The sequence below is a fragment of the Ochotona princeps genome, chromosome 13 (assembly GCF_030435755.1).
Source record: "Ochotona princeps isolate mOchPri1 chromosome 13, mOchPri1.hap1, whole genome shotgun sequence".
In the NCBI taxonomy this organism is placed as follows: domain Eukaryota; kingdom Metazoa; phylum Chordata; class Mammalia; order Lagomorpha; family Ochotonidae; genus Ochotona; species Ochotona princeps.
Genome location: NC_080844.1, coordinates 7,122,243 through 7,147,233, shown reverse-complemented (window position 1 = coordinate 7,147,233; position 24,991 = coordinate 7,122,243). Strand labels below are relative to the sequence as shown.

The following is a 24,991-nucleotide window of genomic DNA, read 5'->3' as shown; positions in this document are numbered from 1 at the left end:
GGAATAGGAACCGGATGTGGGGAATTCAGTGTGTAACTGAAGAATTGTTACAATTTGAATTATGTAGAAAGCTGAGGATCTATTATGAGACTATAGTATGAAACCCACAACATTTCAAAAATCTGAAAATTTGGGATGCCTACATGACGTCCAAGTGGAGAAAATTCCACCCCAAGAAACTCTGCTTCATGCACAAAATCATTCAAAATTTTTTATAGAATTATCCCTAAACTGACTACATAAAAGACGTGAATGAGTTGTTTATTTTCAGATTTGGGTCTATTCATAAGATATCTCGTTACAGCTAAGTAAATATCCCCCAAATCCACAAACACTCCAAAATCGGATCCCAAGCCTTTTAGATTAGGCATACTCAACCTCTGTCCTCACGTGGCCAGAGTGGACCGCAGTGCCCAGTTTAGAGGATCCCCCCAAATATGGTAACAATGTAGAAAATAAGGACAAAATATAAGGCCATAATGAAGAAATGCTTGATTTTTTAAAAAAGATTTGTTATTATTATTTTTTAAATTAGGAAGTCAGTTATACAGAAAGGAAGAAAGACAGAGAGGAAGATCTTCTGTCCATTGATTCACTCCCCAAATGGCTGCAATGGCTGGTGCTGAGCTGATCCGAAGCCAGAAGCCAGGAGCTTCCTCCGGGTCTCCAAGGCTTTGGGCCGTCCTTGACTGCTTTCCCAGGCCACAAGCAGGGAGCTGGATGGGAAACAGGGCTGTTGGGATTAGAACTGGCACTCATATGTAAGGCAAGGACTTTAGCTGCTAGGCTACTGTGCTGGGCCTGGGAAATGCTTGATTATTATTTTTTTTTTTAAAAAAGACTTATTTATTTGAAAAGCAGAGTTACTGAGAGGCTAAAAGAAACATAGATCGATCTTCCATCTTCTGGCTCAATCCTCAAATGGCTACAACAGGCCAAAGCCAGGAGCCTGGAACTCCATCCAGGTCTCCCACATGAGTGGCAGACCTCAGGCCATCTTCTGCTACTTTCCTAGACACATTGGCAGGGGGCTGGATTGGAAGCAGAGTAACTGTGTGTTCACATGGGATGCAAGTGCTGCAGATGGTAACTTAACTTGCTACACTACAACACCAGGCCCCAAATATCTGTCTTTAAAAAGTAACTGACTAGAGAAGCAGGCATTATATACTGATTCCACATGCCATGGAAGAATCTTCAGATGCTCAGGGTGTGCAGGCCTGGCATGGATGCGCATGCGCAAGAACTCTTGTACTGGGCTCTCAGGGAGACGTAGTCGGAAGCACTGTGAGATGCCTACCATCCTCATGAGCTGGCTCCCTGGGCATCCTGTCCTTCACTCTGCTGCTAGGTCCCCCATCTCAGGGGAGGCCCCACAGCTGTGACTGACAGTGGGCACCCTTCCCTGAGGCCCACTGAGTAGCAGCCTCAGAGCAGTTGTGGGTTTGGATGCTGACCTCAAGGTGAAACTCCGCTTTAAAGGTCTGTCCACAGGCAAAAGATGGCTCCTTTCTCTACACCCAACATACCTCCCTCACCCAATCTCCCCCTTTTCCAGCACCGCCTTTGGGCTTGTTCCTCTCCCCACCCCAGAATCCAGCTCACATCCTGCAGGGCACCTGAGTCACCCGGCTAAGATGACTGTCAGGGAGGCTGAGGTTCGAGCTGGAGGGTTGGACTGCTCTGGGCTGGGAACAATCAAGACCCCAATCCACATGAAAGGGCCAACGTGGCAGTGCAGTGAGTTAAGCCACTGCCTATCACTGAGATTCCGTATGTGAGCGAGTTCAGGCTGCTCCACTTCCACCCAGCTCCGATAATGAACCTGGGAAGGCAGCAGATGACGGCCCAATGACTTGGGCCCTCCTAGAGTTCCTGGTTCCCAGCTTCAGCTTGGCCCAGCCTGGCTACTGGGGACATCTGAGGCATGAACCAACAGATGAAAGATCTCTCTCTCTCTCTCTCTCTCTCTCTCTCTCTCTCTCTCTCTGCTGCATCAAACAGCGGAAGCTGTGGGAATGCACAATGAGATCTGGCCGTGGTTCCTGGTTCATTCACTCTTAACCTCGGTAACGTTGACCAACTCCTTGAACATTTCAGACTGCTTCTCCATGCATCAAACTTGAGATAGTAATTCCTGACTGACCCATTCCAGCCAGGAAAAAGACTGGAAGGTTGGGGATGGGAAAATTCTTGGCACACTGCTGTATACCACACAAGGTCAAGGGGAAGAAGTCACTGCATGGGGTACATACTTCATGGCTCACCATGAGCAGGAACTGGCTGGCTCCACCAGTCTCCCACCACCCCGCCAACTCTGGGAGGAGCCTGCCTGGCTCCTTTCTTCCCCAAGACTTTGGCCTGAGGAAGCTATATTCTCATGGCTTGAATGCAATTGTATGTTTTCACTGACCAACATAATTCGTGAATTGTACTGCTGGTCACAATGGGCTGCCCCGGGGGCCTTTCAGTGGCTTTGAGTCATGCGATCCGGGCAACACTCCTGCGCCTCCTCCACACTGCTGCTCTGTGTCTACTTCGTATGTGTCACCAGGCGGGCTTTAGGCGTGGACAGGAGGGGGCACTGAAGGGCAGGGCTCACCAGGCAGGCTCTAGGCACGGACGGGATGGGGCACTGAAGGTCAGGGGGTAACTTTAAAGTATATGAGCACGACACATTGCCCTCGGCAAATTATAGGCGTGCTGCTACCTTTACCAAGATTCTTGAACAGGTCAGAAGAGCCATTAGGTCAGAGTTCTTTAGAATCTGTAGCAGCAGTGAGTGATGGGAGGCCCTATGGGGGCAGGGGCTGTGCTGGCCCTCTGTCAGCAGGTGGGTTTTTCCACACCCATCAGGCGCACGCAGCTCCCTAAAAGAGGTGGCTCCTCACAGAGTGTGCCTTCATAACTCGTGCCAGGGGCCACCCCTGCTGACATGGCCCAGTCACCTCTGGGGACGGACTAGTTCTTGCCTCACCTTCCTAACAGGGACTTGTCATTTTCCTGCGTTCAGCCAGTCTGCCCTGGACAGCTCAGAGCTGGCCTTGGACGTGGGCGTTGCTCTTTGCTGCCCCCAGCTGGTCAGCCTGTGCTTGTCAGGGCAGCCTGAGCTCTGCATGGGAATCGGGAGGTAGGGTGACATGCGGTGGTTCGGCAGGCTGCGGTCTTTGAGAGAGAACAGTAACTTCTGTATGGTTCTGTCGCTCCAGCAACCTTGCTCACAAGCTACGGAATGAATGTGGGGACTGGGAGCATCTGTGGAGAGAGGCTGTAGTATGAGGGCTCTCTAAGCAACACCTGGTGGAAGTAAGAGACAGACCACCATGCCCTGAGGTCACCTGGGTCATCAAGGGACACCTCGATGCCTGCATAACCCTTTCAGGCAAAGCAGCGACCCAGAGCCTGGCATTGTGGCATAGTGGGTTAAGCCACTGCCTATGATGCCTGCACTCTGTATCAGAAAGCCAGTTGGTGTCTGGTTGCCCCACTCCAATCCAGCTCCCTGCTAATGCACCCGGGAAAGCAGTGGGTGATGGCCTGTCTCCTGCGTAGGAGACATGGATGGAGTTCCAGGTTCTTGTCACCTGCCTCCTGGCCTGGGCTGGCCATTGTGGTCCAGCAGATGGAAGGTCTCTCTCTGTGTCAATCTGCTTTTCAAATAAAGTAAATATTCAAAAAAGAAAGCCCTTTTAAAATGGGTTGTGGGGGGAAGGAAACTAGCATCATCCTGCAGCTCCTCCGGGGACGGTCTAGGGGTAGACACGGAAGCCATGTCCGTGTCCACGGGGAGGCTATTCTCGGGTCACTGAGTCACACGTGCTCTTAAGAGGAAGTCAAATCGGTCTGCACATGCCACTTCCTGAGGTTCCCAGTGGCCACAGCGCAGATGAAATACAACTTCATCTCGGGGCATGTGGGTGCAGTTCCTCTTCTGGAACAGGCCTCTACGGTCACTTCTGGCTTGCAACCCCAGCTCAGCCTGGGAGGAGCGTGGCTGGCTGGCTGGAGCTGGCATGAATCAGTGAATGTGTCTCCAGCTTCTTTTTCCTCTCCCTAGCCTGGACACAGGAGCACTGCGAGAAAACACACTCTGGATACCATTTGTCAAAACGCAGGCGTTCAACTCTGACTTTCCACATTTCAGGCCTCATTGTCAGAGTTCAAGTTCCCCCTGCCTCTGAACAGCCCATGGCACTTCCCCTCCTTGAGTCTGTTCTCCCATTGGAAAGGTGGGAATTGGGCTAGGCACCTTCCTGGGGATCTCACTAGGTCCACAAGGCTATGACTGGGTCAGCAGGAATAATTACATGGAGCCAACCGGTTAGGGAACAGGTGGCTTGGAGGATGCAATGTCATCAAGTTCAACCTAAAGTGCAGCTTTAGCTTCCCTGAAAGCAGTCACGGAGCTGCACACCAATGCCCAGGTGACCAAGTCCGGGGCACGGCGGGTGGCATCTTATGGCTGTGCTGGTGGTGATGCTGTGCCTTCTTCGGGCTCTAGTGGCAGAGGACTTCGGGAAGGAGTCATGTCAGGGGGCCCAGGAAGTTACAGAAGGTATGTGGCATTTGTGGCTCCTGAGGGGTGAATTTAGATCTTCTAACCTGCCTTTGGCAGCTTCATGAACTTGGTCTGGTCACTGGCCTGGGCTTCCTCATTTCTTTCCTTTTTTCAGTGTATAGATTTTATTTTTGATACTTTTTACATATTTGATTAGGGTGCAAAGGGTCAAGGGCTTTAGGAAAGTCGGTGAGACCATTGCTTCCACATTCTTTTTTTCTTCCTGTATCTGGGGAGAGATAAGAGGAGAAGCCATACCCAGCCTCCCAACCATCCCAGGGTCCCCATTGTGGGGCATGCTCCAAGGGTCCTGCTCAAGTGGTTTTGATAGTTCAGTAGTTCTGTATTGTTGCCAATCTTGCCACTCCAATAATGATGAAATCTCTCCAGAATCCACTGGCTGACATAATCCACCTTAGAGTCTCCATGTGTCCAGGTATTCACTGCCAACTTTTGGCAGGGGTAGTTCATTGATTCATTTTGTCCTCCACCCTCTGTAATGGTACCAGGTATTCTCTGTAGGCTCCAGTGTACTGCCATATCCTCCATGTGCATCTGGATATGCTGTCCACTGCTCCATCTAAGCCACTGAGGCCCAGCTCTGACACAGGCACTCCACGGTCAGGCCATGGAAGCTGCAATTTACCCCATGGTTGGGGTTCTGAGTCCAGAGGTTCAGTTGGGGGGATTCCCAAAGAAACTTCATCTGAAGTGATCCCAGATCTGATTCTTGTGTGTGCCTGTCAACTCAGGGTCTGGCACAGTCCGTCGCCCAAATCGGCCCACATGCACGCTGTTAGTTGCAATTCCTGGATCAGCTGTCTCCAGCTCTGTCTTCTACACAAACTAGTGGGTGTTGCAGTCCAGCCTGATCCTGCCCACTGCACACTAAGCCCCCACATGAACCAGTGGGATATGAGCCTAGTTCAACCCAACTAGCCCCACTATCCAGCCCACACATTTGCTGTAGGGTGCCACTCTCTGTCTAGCCATGCCTGTCCCAGTGCTGGTTCTCATGCTACCAGTTGGAGTGGCAACCCAAGAGGGTTTCCCTACTGGCCCACTCCCACTCCCGGATCTTGCACTCTTCAGGTGGTTCTGCAGTTTAGCTTGACAGTTTCCCCCCCGTGCCAGTATCTGCTAGCTGGTGCTGTGGCAAAGCCCAACCAACCCTGACCCACTCTGGCTTATGCATATACCAATAGGTACAGTCCGCCCAGCCTGGCTTGTTCCTGATTCAGCTTACATGTAGACCAACAGGTATTGTAGCCCTGCCCAACCTGGTCTGCCCCCAGTCCTAGCTCTCATGCTCACCAGTGGGAATAGTGGCCCAGGAGTGGATCTCCCTGCAGCCACCCTATCCCCCCATGGATTCACCCGGGTCTCACGTGTGCTGACTGGGTGCTGTGGCCCAGTCTGGCATGATCCGCCTCAGCTCGGCATTTGCCAGTTGGTGCTGTAGCCTGGCCTGGCTCGACTTGCCCCCAGTTCCAGCTCATACTGGTGGGGACTACAGCCTAGCCAGACCAGCCATCCCCCAGTCCTGGCCCTAGTGTGAACTGGCTGGTATTGTGGCCCAACCTGGCATGACTTACACACTATTCTATCTCTCGGATTTGCCAGGGGTGTGATATGAACTGGCCTAGTCTGGCTTGCCCCAGACCTAAGCCAAAGGTAAGCCCATGGGTACCATAACCTGGTTTGGGCTGGGCTGCTCCCTTTCTTGGTTCTTGCACTCACCTGCAGGGACTGTGGTCCCAACAGAGGAATTGCCAAGCTCCTCCATCAGAACCTCTCCCAATACCAGATCTCATGCACACCAGTGGGTCCATGAGCCAGCCCTACTTAATCCACCTCCTGTCCTAGCTGGAGCAGTGGCCTTTCCTGACCGGCTCTCACCCATTCTGGTTCTTTTTGTTGGGTTGCTACACCCTAGCCAATCCTGGCCCATTCTCAGACACAGCTCACGCATGGCTCAGCAGGGGCAGAGATCTAGCCTAGCCCATCCTGCACCCATCTTGGTGCTCATGAGCTCCAGCGGGTTCTGGAGTCTAGCCCAGTCTTGCATGCCCCAGACCCCATCCATACCTGTGCTGAGGGAGACTGCATTCATATCCAGACCAGACCACACCCCCCACTTACCCCTAGGCTCATCAGTGGGATCCACAACCCAGCCAAGGTGTTCCCTTAGCTCTCCAACCAGGCCTGATCCCAGCCACTGATCTCACCCGTACCAGTGGTTGCTCTGACCCAGCTTGACATAGTCCCTCCTCTATCTTTGCCTTTTCCTTCAGATGCTGCAGCCAGCCAGCCCCCAGTTCCTACTTTCGCTGATGGGTGTTGAAACCTGGCCCTGCTCAGTCTGCTCTCATCCCTGGCTTATGCAAACCAGTTGGTGTGGCAGCCTAGCCCAGCATGACTTGCACGCCATCCTGGTTTCTGCACTTGCTAGTGGGTTATGGTTTGCTTGGCCAAGCCCAGTCCACCCCCTTCCAAAACCAACTCACACACTTGCTGACAGATGGAATTACCGTGCCCAGCCGGCCCAACACCCAGGCCTGGACCACGTGCTCATCAATGGGAGCTGTGACCTGCTAGGGGAATTTCCCAGATTTTCCTGCTCGGGCCACACCCAGACCCAGATCTCACGCATGCCAGTGGGTGCTTAGCCCTTATCCAACATGGCCTGCTCCATCCATCCCAGCCTTTGTATGAGCTGGTGTGGCCTGGCCTGCACCACACCTTGTTTTAGGGTGTTCATGTGGGTGTTGCAGCCTGGAGCTGCCCTGCTTGCCCCCAGCCACAATACCAGTGAGCATTGGTGAGTTCCATGGTCACGGCTAGCTCAGCCCATCACCATTCGAACTCTCAAACTAACCAGTGGGACTTGTAGTTCCATAGGGTTGGGCCCACATATCCCCCACAGAATCTACCCCAAGACCTGATTCTCTTGCATGCTGTTGATGTCATGGCCGAGTCTAATGTGACCCATCCCCTGATCCAACAGTCACTGTGAGGTACTGGGATCTAGCCCTGTCAGACAGGCCCCCAGCCATAGCTTGCATGTGTGCTGGTGTGTGGTGGTCAGCCATGTTCCATGCTAACAAGCCCAAGCCAGGACTTCTATGTGGGCTGGTGCATCAGTCTGACCCAAAAATATCTTCAGGTCTCTCCCTTCCAGACCACCAGGTTTCAGTCCCCTCGCTTACCTGCTAGTACAGTGGCCCTGTTGTTGGGTGTCCCTCAAGATTCATTCTTTACCTACAGATACTGTGGCCTTATCCGTGGATGTCTCTAGGCAGTAATTCCATATCCCCAAGACCCCAGAGTTCTCAGTGGACAGAGCATGGTCACTGTGGACAGAGGAGATTCTCGGACCTCAGTCTTGGACAAGCCTAGGACCCTCCCCCTGCCTAGCAGCAGTGGATGGGGAGCTAGGATCCCCAGCAGGAAGCCCAGACCGGCACGGGTACCTCCAGCCACAGTGACATGGCTGGGAGACCTGGACACCCGTGGTGCTGCTCAGACTTACCTGGACTCTGCCCTGGCTTCCTCTTTTCTAAAACAAGGACACCACTGGCCTCCTAGGACTGTGAGGTCATAGAGGAAGTCACCAGTAATGAACTCTTTTTCCTATTGCTTTCCTCCACAAGAGGGGGGGGGATAGTTGTGATATTAAAAGCACATTTTTGGGGACAGGTGGGTTCTTAGAAGTGCCTTGGTTCAACCTGCTCTGGCTTGGATATGACTACTACCCCCTTGTCTGTCTGAGGGGCTGGGTGCAGCTAAGGGAGATGGTGCAGGAAGGCAAGGTGGGCTGGGTTGGAATCCAGGTCTGTGTGTCTGTAGGACTTGCAACCTAAGCATGACGTACACCTGCCTCATTACGCTCTAGGCTGCCACTCAGAAGCTGGCTTCAAAGATGCACAGTTGACATTTGCAAGGGCTCAAGCTAAGGGCCAAACTTTCTAGAACGGCCGATTTCCTCATGCATTTTGAAGTGGGTCCTGGCTTTCTTTTCAAGACATAGACGCCAGCAGGAGGTAGACCAGATGGAGCAGAGCCTCCTCCCAGCACCCACTCTCATACCTTTCCTCTGGCTGGGGCCAAACTTGGGGAAGGGAAGATCTGAGCTTGCCTCATCTCCAGGGCTAGAAGGGAGCAGTGTTTTCTGCATACTCAGCCTCCCCAGTACTGTACATGTCTGTGTGTGCATGGGACACAACCCTGCAACACGGAGACTCCCCCGAGGCTGAGCTCAAGCCAGGAAATCTAGCCCGACAGACGTCTGAGCAAATACATCTGCTGACTCCCATAGATTTACAGGAGGCCATGGCTCTGAACTGGGCACTGGCAGACCAGGCTAAACATCAAAATGGGGTGGAGGGGTCAGAGGGAGTGGTATGGTGGCCCAACAGGCTAATCTTCCACCTGCAAGTGACGGCATATCATATAGGTACTGGTTCATGTCCCAGTTGCTTCCCTTCCTATCCAGCTCCCTGCCTGTGGCCTGGGAAAGCAGTTGAGGTCCTTGGAATCCTGCACCTATGTGGGACACCCAGAAGAAGCTCCTGGCTCTTGGCTCCTGGCTTCAGTTTGGCTCAGTTCCAGCAGTTGTGGCTACTTGGGGAGTGAACCAGTAGCTTGAAGATCTTTCTCTCTGTCTTTCCTTCTCTGTAAATCTCTCTTTCAAGTGAAAATAAATGAATCTTTAAAAAAAAAATCAAAACTGAATGAGCACACTGAACTTCCCTATCTCCAGGCTGAAGCTAAGCAGTTATGTGACCTCCTAAACGTCAGGACTACTGAATATCAGTGACAATCCCCCAGCAGGCCGCTTACCATGGCAGGATCATGAAATCCATCTGCTCTCACTCTTTTTTAAAGATTTATTTATTTTTATTGCAACGTCAGATTTACAGAGAAAAGGAGAGACAGAGAGAAAAATCTTCCATCTGCTGGTTCACCACTCAAATGGCCACAATGGCTGGAGCTGAGCTGAGCTGATCCGAAGCCAGGAGCCAGGAGCTTCATCCAGTTCTCCCACGTGGGCACAGGGTCCCAAGGCTTTGGGTCATCCTCTGCTGCTTTCCCAGGTCACAAGCAGAGAGCTGGATGGGAAGTGGGGCCACCTGGATATGAGCTGGTGCCCATATATGATCCCAGCAGATGCAAGGCGAGGACTTTAGTTGCTAGGCTACCGTGCTGGGCCCTGCTGTCACTTTTTAAAGAAAGACAACCACAGGCAGGAACCCAATGTTGACCAACTGTTACTTTTCTCTTCCTCCTTTTTTTTTCTGTCCTCACCTTACAAGGAAAGCCACGTTGAAATGACTAGTCTGGTTTCTGTTTCTGCTTTCTTCCCTGAATTCCCTGAACTGTTTAGCCACAAAACCAATCTCCTATGCTCAACTCATTGGAATGCTCACTCATGTTATGGAACAAAGTGTTGTCCAGTTTTAGAACCACAAAGGAAGCCAGGCGAGATCTTGAAATGGTTTTCCATTTTGCCCTTTGATGCTTTTTTTTGAGAGATGCATTGCAAACAAAACAAAAAACGACCAGATTCCCAAACTGCACACCCCTGTCTACATCTGTAAGAGACAAGGAGGCCCTCAGTCCCATTTTCGTCCTTGCGAAGGGGGGTGGGGATGTCCCTTGCACCTGCCAGTCCCCTCTCAGACAGGTGATGGGGGAGCCTGACTCATAGGCCCAAAGGCAAGAACAGTGCTTCTTGCTCAGCTCCTTGTGTTTAAAAAGAGGATTCGCTATTTAATTGAAAGGCAGTTACAGAGAAGGAAAGAGAGAGACTTCCACCTGGGTCAGGCTGAAGCCAGGAGCTTCTTCCAGGTCTCCCATGTGGGTGCAGGTTTCCAAGGGTTTGGGCTGTCTACTACTGCCTTCCCAGGCCATACATAAGCAGAGAGCTGGATGGGAAGTGGAGCAGCCAGGATAGGAAGTGGCATCCATATGGGGTCTCAGAGCATGCAAGGCAAGGACTTTAGCCACTAGGCTGCTGCACTGGGCCCATTTGTGTTACTTCTGATCCTGCTCCCTGCCTCACATGCCTGGGAAAAGTAATTGGATCCCTGCATCAATACGGGAGACCTGGAAGAAGCTCCTGGCTCCTGGCTTCGGATTAGCTCAGCTCTGGCCTTTGCGGCTACCCGGGTAGTGAACCAGCAGATGGAAGATTTTTCTGTCTCTCCTTCACTCTGTAAATGTGACTTTCTAAGAAAAATGAATAAATCTTTTTTAAAAAAAGTGAAGCAACTGGCACTTGAACCAGCACCACAGGAAGTTTAGCCAGTTCTCTGTTTCATCCTTCACCCTCTCCCACCCCTAAATTGGATCCAGTGATTGCAAGACATTTACCCCCATTCCAGGAGCCTACTAAGGAGAAGACACAGAGTGTTGGGTTTGAATCCTGGACTCTCAGAAGGGGCTGGTGTTGTGTCACAGTGGGCTAAGCTGCATCCTGAGGCTCCTACATCCCATAATCCCATATGCTAGATCCTATTTGAGTCCTGGCTGCCAATGTGCCTGGGAAGTCAAGGAAAGATGGCCCAAGTGCTTGGGCTCATGCCACACATGTGGGGAAACCGAGGCTTCTGGCTTCCACTTGGACCAGGCCTGGCTGTTGCGGCCACTTGGAGAGTGAGCCAGTGGATGGACGCTCTGTCTCTTCCTCATTTCCTGCCACTCTGGTTTTCAAGTAAATAAATAAATCTTAAAAACAACAACAACAACAAAAACCCTCTTCTCAAGATCTCATCAGGACTACTGATACTGCTCAGGCTCTGAAAACTATGCCCCAGAGGGTCCCTTGGTGGCACCTTCTGAACTCATGGTCCATCCTCTAAGAATCTGCTTTAAAGCAAAAGATAGGATCCCAGTGCATGGGCAGGGGAAGGAAATCCAAAGAAGGTGGGCCAATGGCTACACCTGTAGATTTGGGCTGATATCTGGCCTCTTTGTCTTCTTGGCACTGGGGGCAGATGAATCAAGCTTTAGGGATTTCAGGAGTGCCTGGCCAGCCACCTCTCTATTCAAGATGACCCTGCCTCCCCAGCTGTGTACCTGCACAGCCTCAGGAGCATCCCCAACGGGTCCAGGAGCACACAGTGGAGGGGCCAGAGCTCACCCTTAGTGCAATGGGCACAACTACAATCCCAGCAGTTGCCATCTGATGAGCAGGCCTGGGGATTCTGGGTCACTCATTGCTAGGGGAGCAGGGGTTCCCAGGGAGAGTTGGTTACTTCCTGTTTTGAGAAGATTGTGAGGTTCAGAGGTGGGAGAACATGTGCTTCATCAGTGGCTGGCATGGCGGCACCCGCCTGCTGGCTCGAGCAATACAGGTGGGTCCTGTGCATGGCTGTGCCGGGCTGCAGGCACATGTGTCCATCATGCGGCACCAGAGCAAAGAGCTGAATGCGTTCTGTGGGCTCCATCTCTTTGCTGCTGAGGCCCAGGAGTTGCTTTCAAAGCACTGGGTTCCTCCTGGCCAGTCTGCCCAGCACCATCAAAGGAGAAGGTCCTTGTGGAAGTCACTGAGCTGTGGCCTCAGCAATCTATGGCCAAAGTGCGTGCACAGCCACAATGATTTCATCACAAAAACATATTTGCAGCCCTGCCCATCGCCTTGTGGTAGGTAGCCTTGTGGGATCACCTTCTGGGATGTGTGTATAGGATGGGGGGCAATGGTGTCTCGCAGTGAGGACACAGGTCCCACCTTCCCACCCCTCCCCCAAGAGACGTACGTAACCTTTGACTGACCACGGTGACAAAAGAAGGGTCAGCTTCCTTATGTGTAAGGCACACCGCGACCTGAGTGTCCATCCCTGGGAGATTATGTCTTAGGGACTGATGAGTCCGTGGCATTGTCCATGACAGCCACAGTGCAGAGATCCGCTGCCGTGACTTCTGACTCGCAGCTGCTGTCACGCGGCCCTCACTTCCACTCCGCTGCCAACATCCTCCCGTAGGATCCATTCCCTCCCCAGTGGGGAGCTGCCCCGTGACCCGCCTCTGTGGAACATACAGCCTGGCCTTCTTGCATTGATTCAGGCAGTCTTGGAGCTAAAGTGGTGCTGGCCAAGGCAGTCGGGCCTGCACCACACTCCCATCCCTCCCTCTCTGCCCAGGCCTGCCTCCTACCCTGGCCATGGGCATCCACCTCAATAAATGGCTCCCGGTTGATCTTCCTGTCAGTCTATGTCCCAGGGGATGCAGTCTCCATCACAGAAAGGCCAGTAGGCTCCTGGTGACTGATGGAAGGTGGACGTCATCTGGCTTTAGAGGTGGCTGACAAATGATACACACATTACAATTGCATATGTGGGCCTGGCACAATGGCTCCATTGGCTAGTCTTCCATGTCCAAGCACCAGGATCCCATATGGACACCCACTCATGCTCTGGCTGCTCCACTTCCCACTCAGCTCCCTGCTTGTGACCTGGGAAAGCAGTAGAAGATGGTCCAAAGCCTTGGGACGCTGCACCTGTGTGGGTGACCTGGAATAAGCCCCTGGCTCCTGGCTTCAGCTGGGCTCAGCTTCGGCCACTGTGGCAAGTTGGGGAGTGAAGCAGCTGATGAAAGATCTTCCTCTCTGTACATCTATCTTTCCAATAATAAATAATAAAGCTTTAAAAAAGAAAACACAATTGTGTTTCTGTTCATACAGAAAACAATAAAGATACAGAGGGGGTGCTTTGTGTGGTGGCTAAAATGCCAGGTGAGACACCCGTATGCTCTACCAAAAGGCTGGGGTTGGAGTCCCAGCACCACTGAATGCATAACCAGGATGACAGTGGTTTTGTTCAGGTAACTGAGTCCCTGCTGCTCATGGGCAGGTCTGGCCTGAACTGCTGGCTCCCACAGCTGGCCTGGTCCATGGGCAGGTCTGGCCTGAACTGCTGGCTCCCACAGCTGGCCTGGTCCATGGGCAGGTCTGGCCTGAACTGCTGGCTCCCACAGCTGGCCTGGTCCATGGGCAGGTCTGGCCTGAACTGCTGGCTCCTACAGCTGGCCTGGTCCATGGGCAGGTCTGGCCTGAACTGCTGGCTCCCACAGCTGGCCTGGTCCATGGGCAGGTCTGGCCTGAACTGCTGGCTCCTGAAGCTGGCCTGGTCCAACCCTGGCTGTTTTAGACAACTGTGATGTAAACCAGTGGATGAAAGATTTCTCTCTTTTCCTCTGTCTTTGTATCTCTCTCTGCCTTTCAGATAGGATAAATACATCAAAATAAAAATTAGAGCACTTCAACAATGGCAGGCAAAAATGAAATTATAAATATGTTGACTTTATGGGCATAAAACTGTTTGAAATTCATGTGTATTTTTTTTCATAATACACATTTTCCGTGATGGTTTGGAGAATGCCTTGTGGGCTTGGATTTTAACATTTATTCACACCAAAGCAAAGTCACCTTTCTCATTCCAATCTCCAAGTGTGAGTCCAAGGTCTTTCGATGAAACAGCTGTTTTCTCCTCAGACAAGGCAGAGGAATTTGAGCCATTTTAATCCTGTTTTATACTCCATCCAGGTCTCCCACATGGGTGGCAGGGGTACATGTTCATAGATCATCTTCTGTTGCTTTCCTAGGCGCATCGGCAGGGAGCTGGATTGGAAGTGGAGCAGCCAGAGCTCAAACCTGTGCTCATGTGGGGTGCTGCCATCACAGGTAGCAGCTTAACCCACTGTGCTGCAATACTAGCACTGAAGAACATATATTTTATTCATATTATAGTCTATGGCTTAGTGCTCCACTAAACAGAGAGTTCAACAATTAGGAAGTAGGAAGATAACAGCCCAGCAGGAAAGGGCTGTGGACAATGGTCAGGTGACAGGATGACCGATATCTTGAACTTCTCTGAGAGAGCCCTGGTGGTCTGCTCCCGTATGTGGACCACAAGGAGAAGGCCTCTGTCCCCACAGAGCTGGGGAGCCTCAGCCAGCCTGCAGCGGGGGACCGGACGGTGCTGCGGTGTGCCCCTTTCACAACCAGCCTCGGGGTGAGGTCACTCATCCCAGATGGACAGGAAAACGAATCATTGGCGGAAGCTGCTGCTCTCAGAAGGGAAAGCCGCTAACCCAGCTGGCTCTGGTTCCGTGGCCGCGGCCTGGCCCGGTCCTGGCGGGCAGGTCTGGCTGAGCGACCATCCGTCCAGAAGTTCCCCAAGGTGTCTGCACAGCTACCTCTTTGGCACGGACTCTTCAGTTATTTGTAAGGATGTAGGGATTTCTTTGGAAAGCAAAGTGGTAGAAAGAGGAAGATCTTCTATCCACTTTTTTATTCCCTACAATGGCCACCGCAGCTGGGATGGGGACCGGCTGCGGCCGGGTGCTGGGAGCTCCATCTGGGTCTCCCATGACGATGGTAAGTGACCCAAGCACTTAACCTATCACTGCTGCCTCCCAGGTCAAATGAAAAAAAAAAGTGTATTTACTTATTTACTTATTTTAAAGGATATCAACACTTAGAGAGGGAAAAGAAAGGGAGATCTTATTCCCCAAATGTTCCAACAGCCAGGATTGGCCCAGGCTACACTGAAACTCTATATGGGCACAGGACTCCAAACAACTGGGTCATCTTTTGCTGTTTTCCTGGGCATGTGAGCAGGGAGCTGCATCAGAAGTGGAGCAGCCTGGATTTGAACCTGTACTCTGAAACGGGATGCTGGTGTTGCAGGTGAGGGGTTAACTCTCTTTCTCACAACACACCTGCCCCACGTACAGACTCTCCACTATCCCACAGGGCTGGCAGCTCAGAGCCCAGGAAAGCAAGAGTGCCGAACTGCACACCTCCAAACTCCCCCTGCCCAGGTCCTCGGCCCCAGTCACTCCGAGTGCGGCTGTGCCTGGAGACATAGTCTTTCATGATGCTTATCCCAGTATCCCAAGTGACCCATGTCCTTCAAGGAAAGCAGGACCTTCCCACCCACCCCCGCCCACACACAGAGGGACAACTGCGTGAAGCTACAGGGAGAAGCAAGCCAGGGACAGGGGCCTTGGCAGGCCAGTCCCCACCTGACATCCTACCCCCACCCGGAAGCAGGAGGAAGCAGAGCTTGGGGCGGCAGTGCAGGCTCACTGGGGCCCTGTCCTCCTTCCTCCTCACTGGATGAGAGCAGCCTGGCAGCCACAGTTAGCCCTCAGCAGGTCTCAGAGCACAGGCTTCTGGGGGACCCCCATGCAGCCAAACCCCGTGTCTCGTGTCTAGGCCCATCTCTTGTCTGCACTCCACCTCTGCTATGAGGCCTATACTTTCCTGGCCCCCAGTTCTGCATCCTCTACGCACTCATTTCTTCAGACGCATGTTCTTCCATCAGTGGCACATCTGCCCTCCCAGACACTGGGCCTTAACTTGCCTCCTTCTGCCTTTACCTGCCACATCCAGTCAGCCACCAAGCCCCGTGAATTTCACCTTCTTATGTTCAGACTTCCCCGCCACTGTTTTGGCCTCGCTTCTACCTGGCCCTCTCCTGGGACTTCCAATGGCCTCCTGGCCTATAGGTCCCCCTACTCTGGCCTCTCCCTGCTCTGCCCATCCACTACTGCTAGGGGCTCAGAACAGCTTCCAACATTCCACAGGCTTCCACTAACAAAAGATGGTTGTGTGACAGGTTTTGTCATGTACCTTGTGTGTTTGCATTAGGTAGGCCACAAGGGAATTCTCGGGAGATCTGGCAGGGGAGGGAAGGGCAGCTAAGCCAGAATGGAACTGCTCAGATATAACAACCCAAGCTTTCACCTTAACAAGCCAGAAAAACCAGAAACCAAATCTAAAGCCAGCAGAACGGGAAGTCTTGGAACGCTGCCACTCGGGAGATGTGGATGGCTCCTGTCTGGTTTGGCCCAGTCCTGGCTGTTGCAGCTTGTGGGGGAGTGAAGCAGTGGATGGAAGATCTTTCTCACTCTCTTGTCTCTCTCTCCCTGCTCTAAATTGCCTTTCAAATAAAATACCAACAAATCTTTTAAAAATTACAATGGTAAGGCTATTAAACATCAATGAATCATGTACTGAGAAAGGGTAAATTGTATCCAATGTGACTTAAACATCAATATGATAACGACAAGTGCTATGAAGAAAAACAACAGGCATTTAGCCTCATGGATAAGATGGCCACAGCCCATGCCAACTGCAGCTCCTGGCTCCAGCTGCCTTGCCCATGCAGAGGGGGCAGCAGTGGTGCCGGGAACTGGGCTCCCTGACATCCTTGCGGGAGACCAGGACTGCATTCTCTGGCCATCTGAGGAATGAACCAGTGAATGGAAGGTCTCTTGCTTGCTGTAATTCTTTCAAAGAAGTTGTAGGCATGTGGTAGTGCAGTTCCCTGATGCTGGTGAGTGGCTGGGCCAGTGGCAGGTGTGAGTGGAGTGTGATGTACCTTCAATGACCTCGCTGAATTCAGGGCTCTCCCATCTGCTGGGTCGTTGAGTCACACCCATTGCAAGCTCCTTCCCCTGACCCATCTCCTAGGTGCCCTCCCCAGGGACTACCTGTCCCACAGCCACCCAGCATTGGTGGCACTCCACCCTTTCTCTGATGCCACCAGGTGGTGCAGGAACACTTGGGGAGGTGAGGGTTGGATTAAAAGTCAGAAGCGGGGAGTTCATGAACCAGGTGGCTGTGTGGGCAGATAGGGCAAAGGCCTGGCGGGCAGGCTGGTGTGGCCAGTGCCCAGAGCTGAGTGGCACTGGGGCCCAGTGAGGGGAGGTCACAGCCAGAGATGATGGTCTGGGCTGGGGCGGCGGTAGGGAGAGGCATGGGACTCCACGGGACACCTCCAGCAAGTGACAGATGTTACTGAGAAGAGACAGCAGGGCCAAGGGCAGTGAAACCTACAGGCAAGAGCTGACCTCACACCCCACGGCAGAGATACAACCCAACTTTTTCAATGTGACATCCACCTACCCTTCCTCTCTTACTACCTCTTCCCTCCTAACAGTTCTGTCCAGAGTCTCTATGTCTTGCTTCCCTGCTCAGGTTCCCCCAAGGTCCCCTGGCCTCCTGACATCAGGGAGCATTCCCTGGAGGGAGACTTCACCCCTGGACAGGTCAAATCCTCCATTTTCTGAGATGTTCCGGGCATTGCCAGTCCATTCTTATCATGTTGTCAAAAGGTAGATAGGCATGGTGAAGCGGGTTAAACTGCTGCTTGAAAGACCAGCATCCTATACAAGTACAAGCATGAGTCCCGGCTGCTTCACTTCCCATCCAACTCCCTGCTAAGGCTCTTAGAAAAGCAGGGGAGGACGGCCCAAGCGCTTGGACCCCTGCACTTATGTGGGAGAGCTGGATGGAATTCAAGGCTGCTGGGTTAGGCCTGGCTTAATCCTAGATGTTGAGATCATTTGGGGAGTGAACCAGTGGATGGAAGATGTCTTCCTCTAACTTTGTCTTTCAGATAAACAAAACGCATTTTAAAAAGCAGTCAACAAGTTTGAGATCAGCTCCTCATGTACAACTTAACGGAATTGACCAAGCATTCTGGTGTGTGTGACATCACAGATGAACCTTGCCGAAAACATCGTATTTGCATGATGCCCAGAATAGGACAGAAAGACAGAACACAGATGGGTGGCTGCCAGGCACTGGGTGGAGACATGGGTATGTGTGAGGAAAGTACTTCGTGGGCCGACAGATGTGGCTGCACAACCCTGTGAAGGTACGAATTCCCTGTGCCTCTTTCTCTTCAACACGGTCCTTTTATGTCACCCGCATCACACCTTCATCCGAACACTGATTCAATCTGGTTCTTAGAATTCAGCCATCTGGTGTCAGACTTCCTTGGTCCTTCTGCAAAGAATTGTGCCTTCCTCCTCTTGAGTTGTTTCACGGTGGCTGGAACCTTCCACAAAAGCAGGGACACTGCCTTTCTCATTGTTTGCTGCTGCATCCCAGCTCAGAGAAAATATCTGTGATTTTTAACCCCAAAACAGAGCAAAAAGCTGCCTCTCATCCCTGGCTTTCAGGTTTGGAAAAGGAGAGCCAAAGAGCGTATGGTGTGAGACGCGTCCACAGCATAAGCCCAACCCAGAGGGTCAGACATCCAGGTGTCCTGGCTCCCAGCCCAACCAGATTTTTGTGTGCACGGAAATCCACTCCCCATCCTCACAAACACCCACCCAGACCCCAGCAAAGGGTGGCTGCTTGGTCTGGCCTGAGCCCTTCTGAACTCAGCTCTCTGCCTCTGACCCTGGCTGCACGCTACATCCATCTGAGACTTCAAACCATTGGCAGGCACTCAGGGTCCACTCTGACCAGTGAAACCCATGGCGGAGGAGCCTGGGAGAGCGCTCAAAGCTCTTGCAGCCATAGCAGCAGCCGTGGTGCCAGGCTGGGCACTGTGGCTGCACATCTGCCACATCCGTGATTTCAGTCTTTGCCAGCTGTGGAGGTCACAGGTCCCAACCAGGCATGGTTTGATTGGCTCTCTCACCTTCATAGCCTGCTCAGCCAGCACCTGCACAGCTAGCTCAGACAGCTGACACCTGGACAGCCAGCCCAGTGAGCCGGTACCTGCACAACTGACCCAGGCAACTCACACCCGCACAGCTGACCCAGCCATCAGCACCTGCACAGCCAGCTCATCCAGCTGACATCTGGACAGCCAGTCCAGTGAGCCGGCACCTGTACAACTGACCCAGCCAGCTGACACCCGCACAGCTGACCCAGCCATCAGCACCTGCACAGCTGGCCCAGCCAGCTGACATCTAAATAGCTAGCCCAGCCAGCTGACATCTGGACAGCTGACTAGCCAGTCAGCACCTGCATGGCTGACCCAGCCAGCCTCACCTGCCTGTGGCCCACACAGATAGCCATTGTCCTTTATCCAAGTTTCATCCCAGGCCCTTTTCCTTGCAGCTGCTGACATCCAGAGCTACCCCAGGCTGTACAGCTGCCCCCGAAGAGACTTGCCCAGCTTCCCCTGTGGTCTGTGGGAGACAGGATATCCTCCCAAACTCCCCAGTCCCCTCAGAGGTGCCCACCATGCCTCCCAGTCCCCTCAGAGGAGCCCCCTGCATCTCAACCATCATGTTGTGCCAAAAAGCACTGTCAGCAAGCAGCCCGCCATGGGGGCCACTGGCCCACGGCAAGGGTCAGCAGCCCAGGAGCTGAGAGAGTGCAGGACCCCAGACATCACAAAGGGCTCTCAGCTCACACAACGCCAAGGCGGCTTCTCTGGTGGCCTTGGGTGAGCCCCTCCTCCTATCGCTAGCCCTGAAGCGAGGAGTCAGGAGCAGAGGTGAGCCCTCCCCCACACCGAGCAGGACGCAATTCTTACTGAAGTATCTGGCTGCAAACGTCCTCCTGCGGCTGGCAGCGGTGGGCAGCATCCTGGAGCAGGTGGCAGGCGGCACGGATCACTCCCGCAGCCTTGACGTAGAGAGCCGGCCTCAGCCTGGGCTCACGCACCTGCTCCTGTTTTCCAGTCCTGGGCGATCCACATCTACAGAAAAGAAGCAGCATTCGCGTGTGCTTCATCTGACACTCGTTGGGACTACAAACTGGAGGACGCAGTAGTTCCTGTGAGGCAATGGACCCAGCCACCCTTGAATGGCCTGGCCCGGAGGAGGAGGAGGGAGGTCCTGGTCCCCTGGGTTTCAGTTCCTCAAATCTGTGAAATGGGAACAATCACGCCGTCTCTCAGAGCTGGCAGAGGACTGGGGAGGCAGTGCAGAAGTAGAAGCTTCATAAATAACCCCTTCCTCGCCGCCCACCCCGCCACTACCGTCATGGCAGACTGCACTTCTTCAGTTCAGCTGGGAGCCTGAAACAGGCATGCAAACATGGCAGAGACGGCAAAAGTGCATGGCACTCCTGCTAGTGGGGGCGGAGGATACGGGCTCCACTCTCAGGTCAGAAAGTGTGGCTTCCCCATTTCAGCTCCAGCGGCTGGCTGAGGGGAACTCAGCTCCGACTTGGCGCCATTCCCATCCGCAGCCATCGACCAGGACACTGGGTCCTGAGTCAGCCCAGGCTGCAGGGGCCGCCGTCGGCATCCCTGGGGTGGGCTCACACACATCCGGAAGGCACAGACGCAGCCCCAGGGAGGGCGAGCTCCAGAACATTCTTCCTGACTCCCCGCAGATCTCTTGGCTCTGTTGCCCTGAGCTAGTACAGCTTGTGAGGCAGGCACAGTCAGCACTCTTCCTAACCCCAGGCTCTGAGGATGGTTAGGGCTGTCTCAGCACAGAGTAAGGGGTAGGGGGTGAAGGGCAGGACCTGGGGCTGCATCAGCTCACGCCTTAGGGGAGCTCCTGGACAGCACACGGGAGGCGAGGCTGGGCCTCTGGGGAACGGTCCAGGACAGCTGCGTGCGAGGTCCTGGGCAAGCGCTGGAGGGAAGACAGCGCAGGAGCAAGGGGCAGCCGCGAGCCAGACGAGGGGCCATTTGTGGGGTGGACCAGGGTGGAGGATGTGGCTCTGATTCTCCTCTCTGTAACTCTGCCTTTCCAATAAAAAGATACATCTTTAAAAATAATAATAATAAAAAAAAGGACATGGGGCCCAGCGCAGTAGTCTAGTGGCTAAAGTCCTCACCTTGCCATGTGCTGGGATCCCATATGGGTGCCGGTTCATGTCCTGGCTGCTCCACTTCCCATCCAGCTCCCTGCTTGTGGCCTGGGAAAGCAATGACAGCCCAAAGCCTTGGGACCCTGCACCTGCGTGGGAGACCCAGAAGAAGCTCCTGGCTCCTGGCTTCAGATGGGCGCAACTTCAGCCAATGCAGCCACAAGGAGAGTGAACCAGAGGATGGAAAAATCTTTTTGTCTCTCCTTCTCTCTGTAAATCTGCCTTTCCAATAAAACCAAGTAAATCTTAAAAATAAATAAATAAATAAATAAATAAATAAATTAATTAATTTACTGGCTCCTTAAGGAAAACAAAGCCCCCTTTTTATATGTGAAGCAGAGAGACAGAGAGATCTTCCATCTGCTCGTTCAGGCCCTACATGCCACCAGCAGCCAGGACTGGGCCCATGGGAGTTAGTGAGACTGCAAATTCCATCTGGGTCTTCCTCCAGGGTGGCAGGAACCCAAGTGCTGAAGCCGTCACAAACGTGTCGCCATGGCACCTCAGCAAAGGAAGACGGAATTGGGAAGGGTCACCCTGATTTGGGGTGCAGGTGTGCCAACTGTTGGCTGGCCCTCCAGGACGTCCTGGAGTGCGCTTCAGCCGTGGCTGGATGCAGCAGTTTGATCCTATGGGTTTGTTCTCTGAGTCTCCCGGTCTGTTTCTGGGGCGTCCACTTCAGATCCAATAACATGCCCTTCTCTAAAATGCCGAAAGGGGCTTCAGGAGCCTACAGGTCTCTCTCTTCCTGCAGCCCTGCCCTAGCCTCAGGGCCACCTACCCAATCCCAACCAATGAGATGCTCTGGTTGGCCACAGCCGCTGGCTGTCATTCCATGGGGTGGGCGGATGGCGGGGGTTGCATGGGATGGTATAAGAGAGAGCCAGGGAGCACACCGTCCAGGGTGAGAGGCCTTGGGCTCAAGAAGAAGGGTCATGGGGGTTGGGAGCATGGGGAGCCCACTTCCAGGGGAGCCCAGGCCCAGCTGCTGAGACGCCAGGGAGGCCGCAGCGTTCCTCAGTCAGTCAGCCCACCAGCCAGCACCCGGAGGGGGGACCCTCAGGACCACCGTGAGTGAGGGGGACTGGGAGGGCCATGGGTGCGCCCAGGGGTTGGCCGCCTGCGCGGAAGGCAGGGTCGCGGGGAGCGGCCTGTGTGTGCTCACCGGCCTGGGGCGCCTTCCTCGGCCTCCCAGCCTCCTGTCCTCTCCTCGCCCGCCATGCCACAGGGGAGCGGGCCAGGCCGGGGCGCCCAGGGGCTCCCCTTTGCCCGCCTGCGCGGAAGGCAGGGTCGCGGGGAGCGGCCTGTGCGTGCTCACCGGCCTGAGGCGCCTTCTTCCGCGCCTTCCTCGGCCTCCCAGCCTCCTGTCCTCTCCTCGCCCGCCATGCCACAGGGGAGCAGGCCAGGCCGGGGCGCCCAGGCGCGCGGGCTGAGCATCCTCGGGGCCTCCTCCAGGCGGCGGCTCTTCAGGCGCTCCGGGCCCGGAGGCCTGTGCCGGGAGGCCTGTGCCGGGAAGGGCCGGGCGGGACGCGCCGCCGTTGGCGCGGGCGCAGTGCGGCCCCTGCCGGGCACCCGGCGAAGCTCTCGCAGTTGCACCAGCCGCCTCCCTCCCTCGTGCGCAGCCTCGGGGTGCCCAAGCCTGGGCGCGCCCCACCCTCCCCTGGGCCACGTGCTGTGGGGCTCCTGGGGGCTTTCTGGTCCTTCTCTTTGGTGTCTTTTTGGGGTGCCCAGGAAGCCCGAGCCTCGGAAGCAGCCCTCGACGTTAGAAGGGTTCTGAACCACTTCCCAAGGCTCCTCCCCTGCCTCCCCACCCCAGGTCTCCCCACTTCACAGATGTGGTAAACTGAGGCCAGAAAGCTTCGGAGTTTTTCCTCCATGGCTTCGGGGTGGCAGCACTGCCACTGGGTAAACAGGGCACAGGAAGGAAGCAGGGGGCAGCCCTCCCTAACCTGGCCTCCCTGTGGGGCCTAGCCGAGGAGGAACAGGGACAAAGCCCCCTTCTCTCTGCCTGGACCCTCCTTGCACTCACCTGAGCTCGGCACGGCCTCTGCACTCTGGTTCCTGCTGAGCGAGGCAGCCGTAGTTGCCCCAGGACTGGCAGGCAGCCTGGGAGAGCATGACTGGGCATCTGGGCAGTGATGTCACGGGCCCTGATCACTAGGGTGACCTGCTGCCTGCCTGCCACCACTTACAGGCCCCCGGGAGTAGGGCAGGGGGTGGGAGGAGAAGGTGGCATACGGTCCACTCCTGGGGGTGGGACAGGGCTCAGGAGACCCAGGTGGAGAGGTGGAGGTGGGGCTGCCCTTGGTCCCCATCGTCCCATCGCCACTGGGACTGCGCTGGAAACTGAGTTCCAGGCCTCCAGGAGGGGTCACTGGCCAGAAATGAGCTTTATCCATATGCTCGGGCCACCACAGGGGTTCACAGAGGCCATCTGGACAGAGGGGAGATCTCCCGTCTCAGCCCCAGGCTTTCTTCCATCACCAGCAGCATAGGTGAGCATCAGGCCTCAGACCCACCTCCCAGCACCTTCGGGGGGAATAAGCATGCGTTGTTATCCATTCACACGACGGGTGCCAGCCCCCAGTTGTCCTTCCATGCTTAGTGAGTGTGGGGCAGCAGCCAGATAGTGGCCAAGCCCTGCGTGCCTCCTAGGGTCCTCCCAGGTGTAAGGAACCCACAACCCTATTCAGGACCTGGAAACTGTCCCCAGTTGTTTGCATAAAATAAGCAGCGCAAGTTGGAGCTGGGGAAGGGGGGAAGCCAAGACGGCCACCAAGGTTACCGGGCTGGATCTGGCCAACAAGTCGTTGGGCCTCAGCAGCCACGCTATTTGATTTAGAGGGAGGGTGTTTTTTATTTAGTGCATAGCAAAGTCGTCTTGTTTTCGTAGTCATTACAAGCATGGGCAAGGTAGAAACGGTTTTACGTGTCAATTCTTGGACGCACGGATTGTTTCCATGTTCTTTTTTTGAGAAATACTTCTTACTACAGAGGAGTAGAATATTTGAATGCATCTCTATGGGGATCCAAAAATTCCGGCTGTAGTTGGCAGTCGTGGCCACTAGATGGCGCGCCGAGCACATGGCTGCCGGGTTGGGTTCTGGCTTGGGGTCCCAGCAGGCCCTGGCTGGGAGCGGCTTGGGGTCACGGGCTCGCGCAGAGGGGTTCTGTTCGCTTCAGAAGATGTAGCGAAGTTGCCTGGGTTAGCTTCTACTTCTGTGCGGTTCAGGGCTGGGCCCGAGGGGAGGCCTACAGGTGCACCTTTGAAGCCACTGCGCAGCCTGCTAGGATTGGTCTGAGCCAGGACCCAGAGCCCACCCAACAGCCCAGGCTCTGCTCCACTCTCAACTCCCTGTGTGCCAGGTGGATCTGGGTAGAGAGAGGGCGTGCAGAAACCACACGCAGAGGAGGAGGAGGGAGACGCGGGAAAGCGTCCTGTAGACACAAGATCCTAGCAGCAGCCACATTTGCTAAGATGAAAGAAAAATAAAAAGCAGGCGGCATTAGTTTAATGCACATTTTCGTTAACAATATATGCGGAGTGCTACTATTTCAACGTGTGATCAGCGAGATCATTTACTGCAACATTGTGACTTTAGGGCAGCTCCTCTTTGAAAGCTGGGGTGTGCTTGCAGCTGAGGCACATGGCTGTTCAGATGGGGGTTTTGGGGGGGGACCCTGTGTCTGGGTGAACCAAAACAGAAGCATCACGGGAGGAAATCCCCAGATCCCACATGTGAGCAAATCGGGCTGTGCATCAAGTTTGCAATTCTCCTTGATATTAATTAAATGGAATTAAACATTTCCTGGTTTTCTTGACCCTGTTTTTGCTCAAGGGGCAGAGGGAC

The 24,991-nt window shown here is 54.0% G+C and overlaps 1 protein-coding gene across 6 annotated transcripts in view; it reads right to left on the bottom strand.

The window, feature by feature from the left end:
• The window catches only part of ARHGAP22 (Rho GTPase activating protein 22), a 173,421-nt gene extending 150,878 nt beyond the window's left edge, over window positions 1–22,543 (bottom strand). For 5 of the 6 annotated variants that reach the window (XM_058671123.1, XM_012926400.3, XM_058671128.1 and 2 more), the window contains exon 1: window positions 19,849–20,557. In XM_058671123.1, the coding sequence (XP_058527106.1) occupies window positions 19,849–19,900 (52 nt within the window). In that variant the 5' untranslated portion in view covers window positions 19,901–20,557. Of the gene's footprint in view, window positions 1–19,848; window positions 20,558–22,458 lie in introns of those variants that run through there. The other variant, XM_058671124.1, reaches the window with a different exon arrangement.
• Window positions 22,544–24,991: the final 2,448 nt, after the last annotated feature.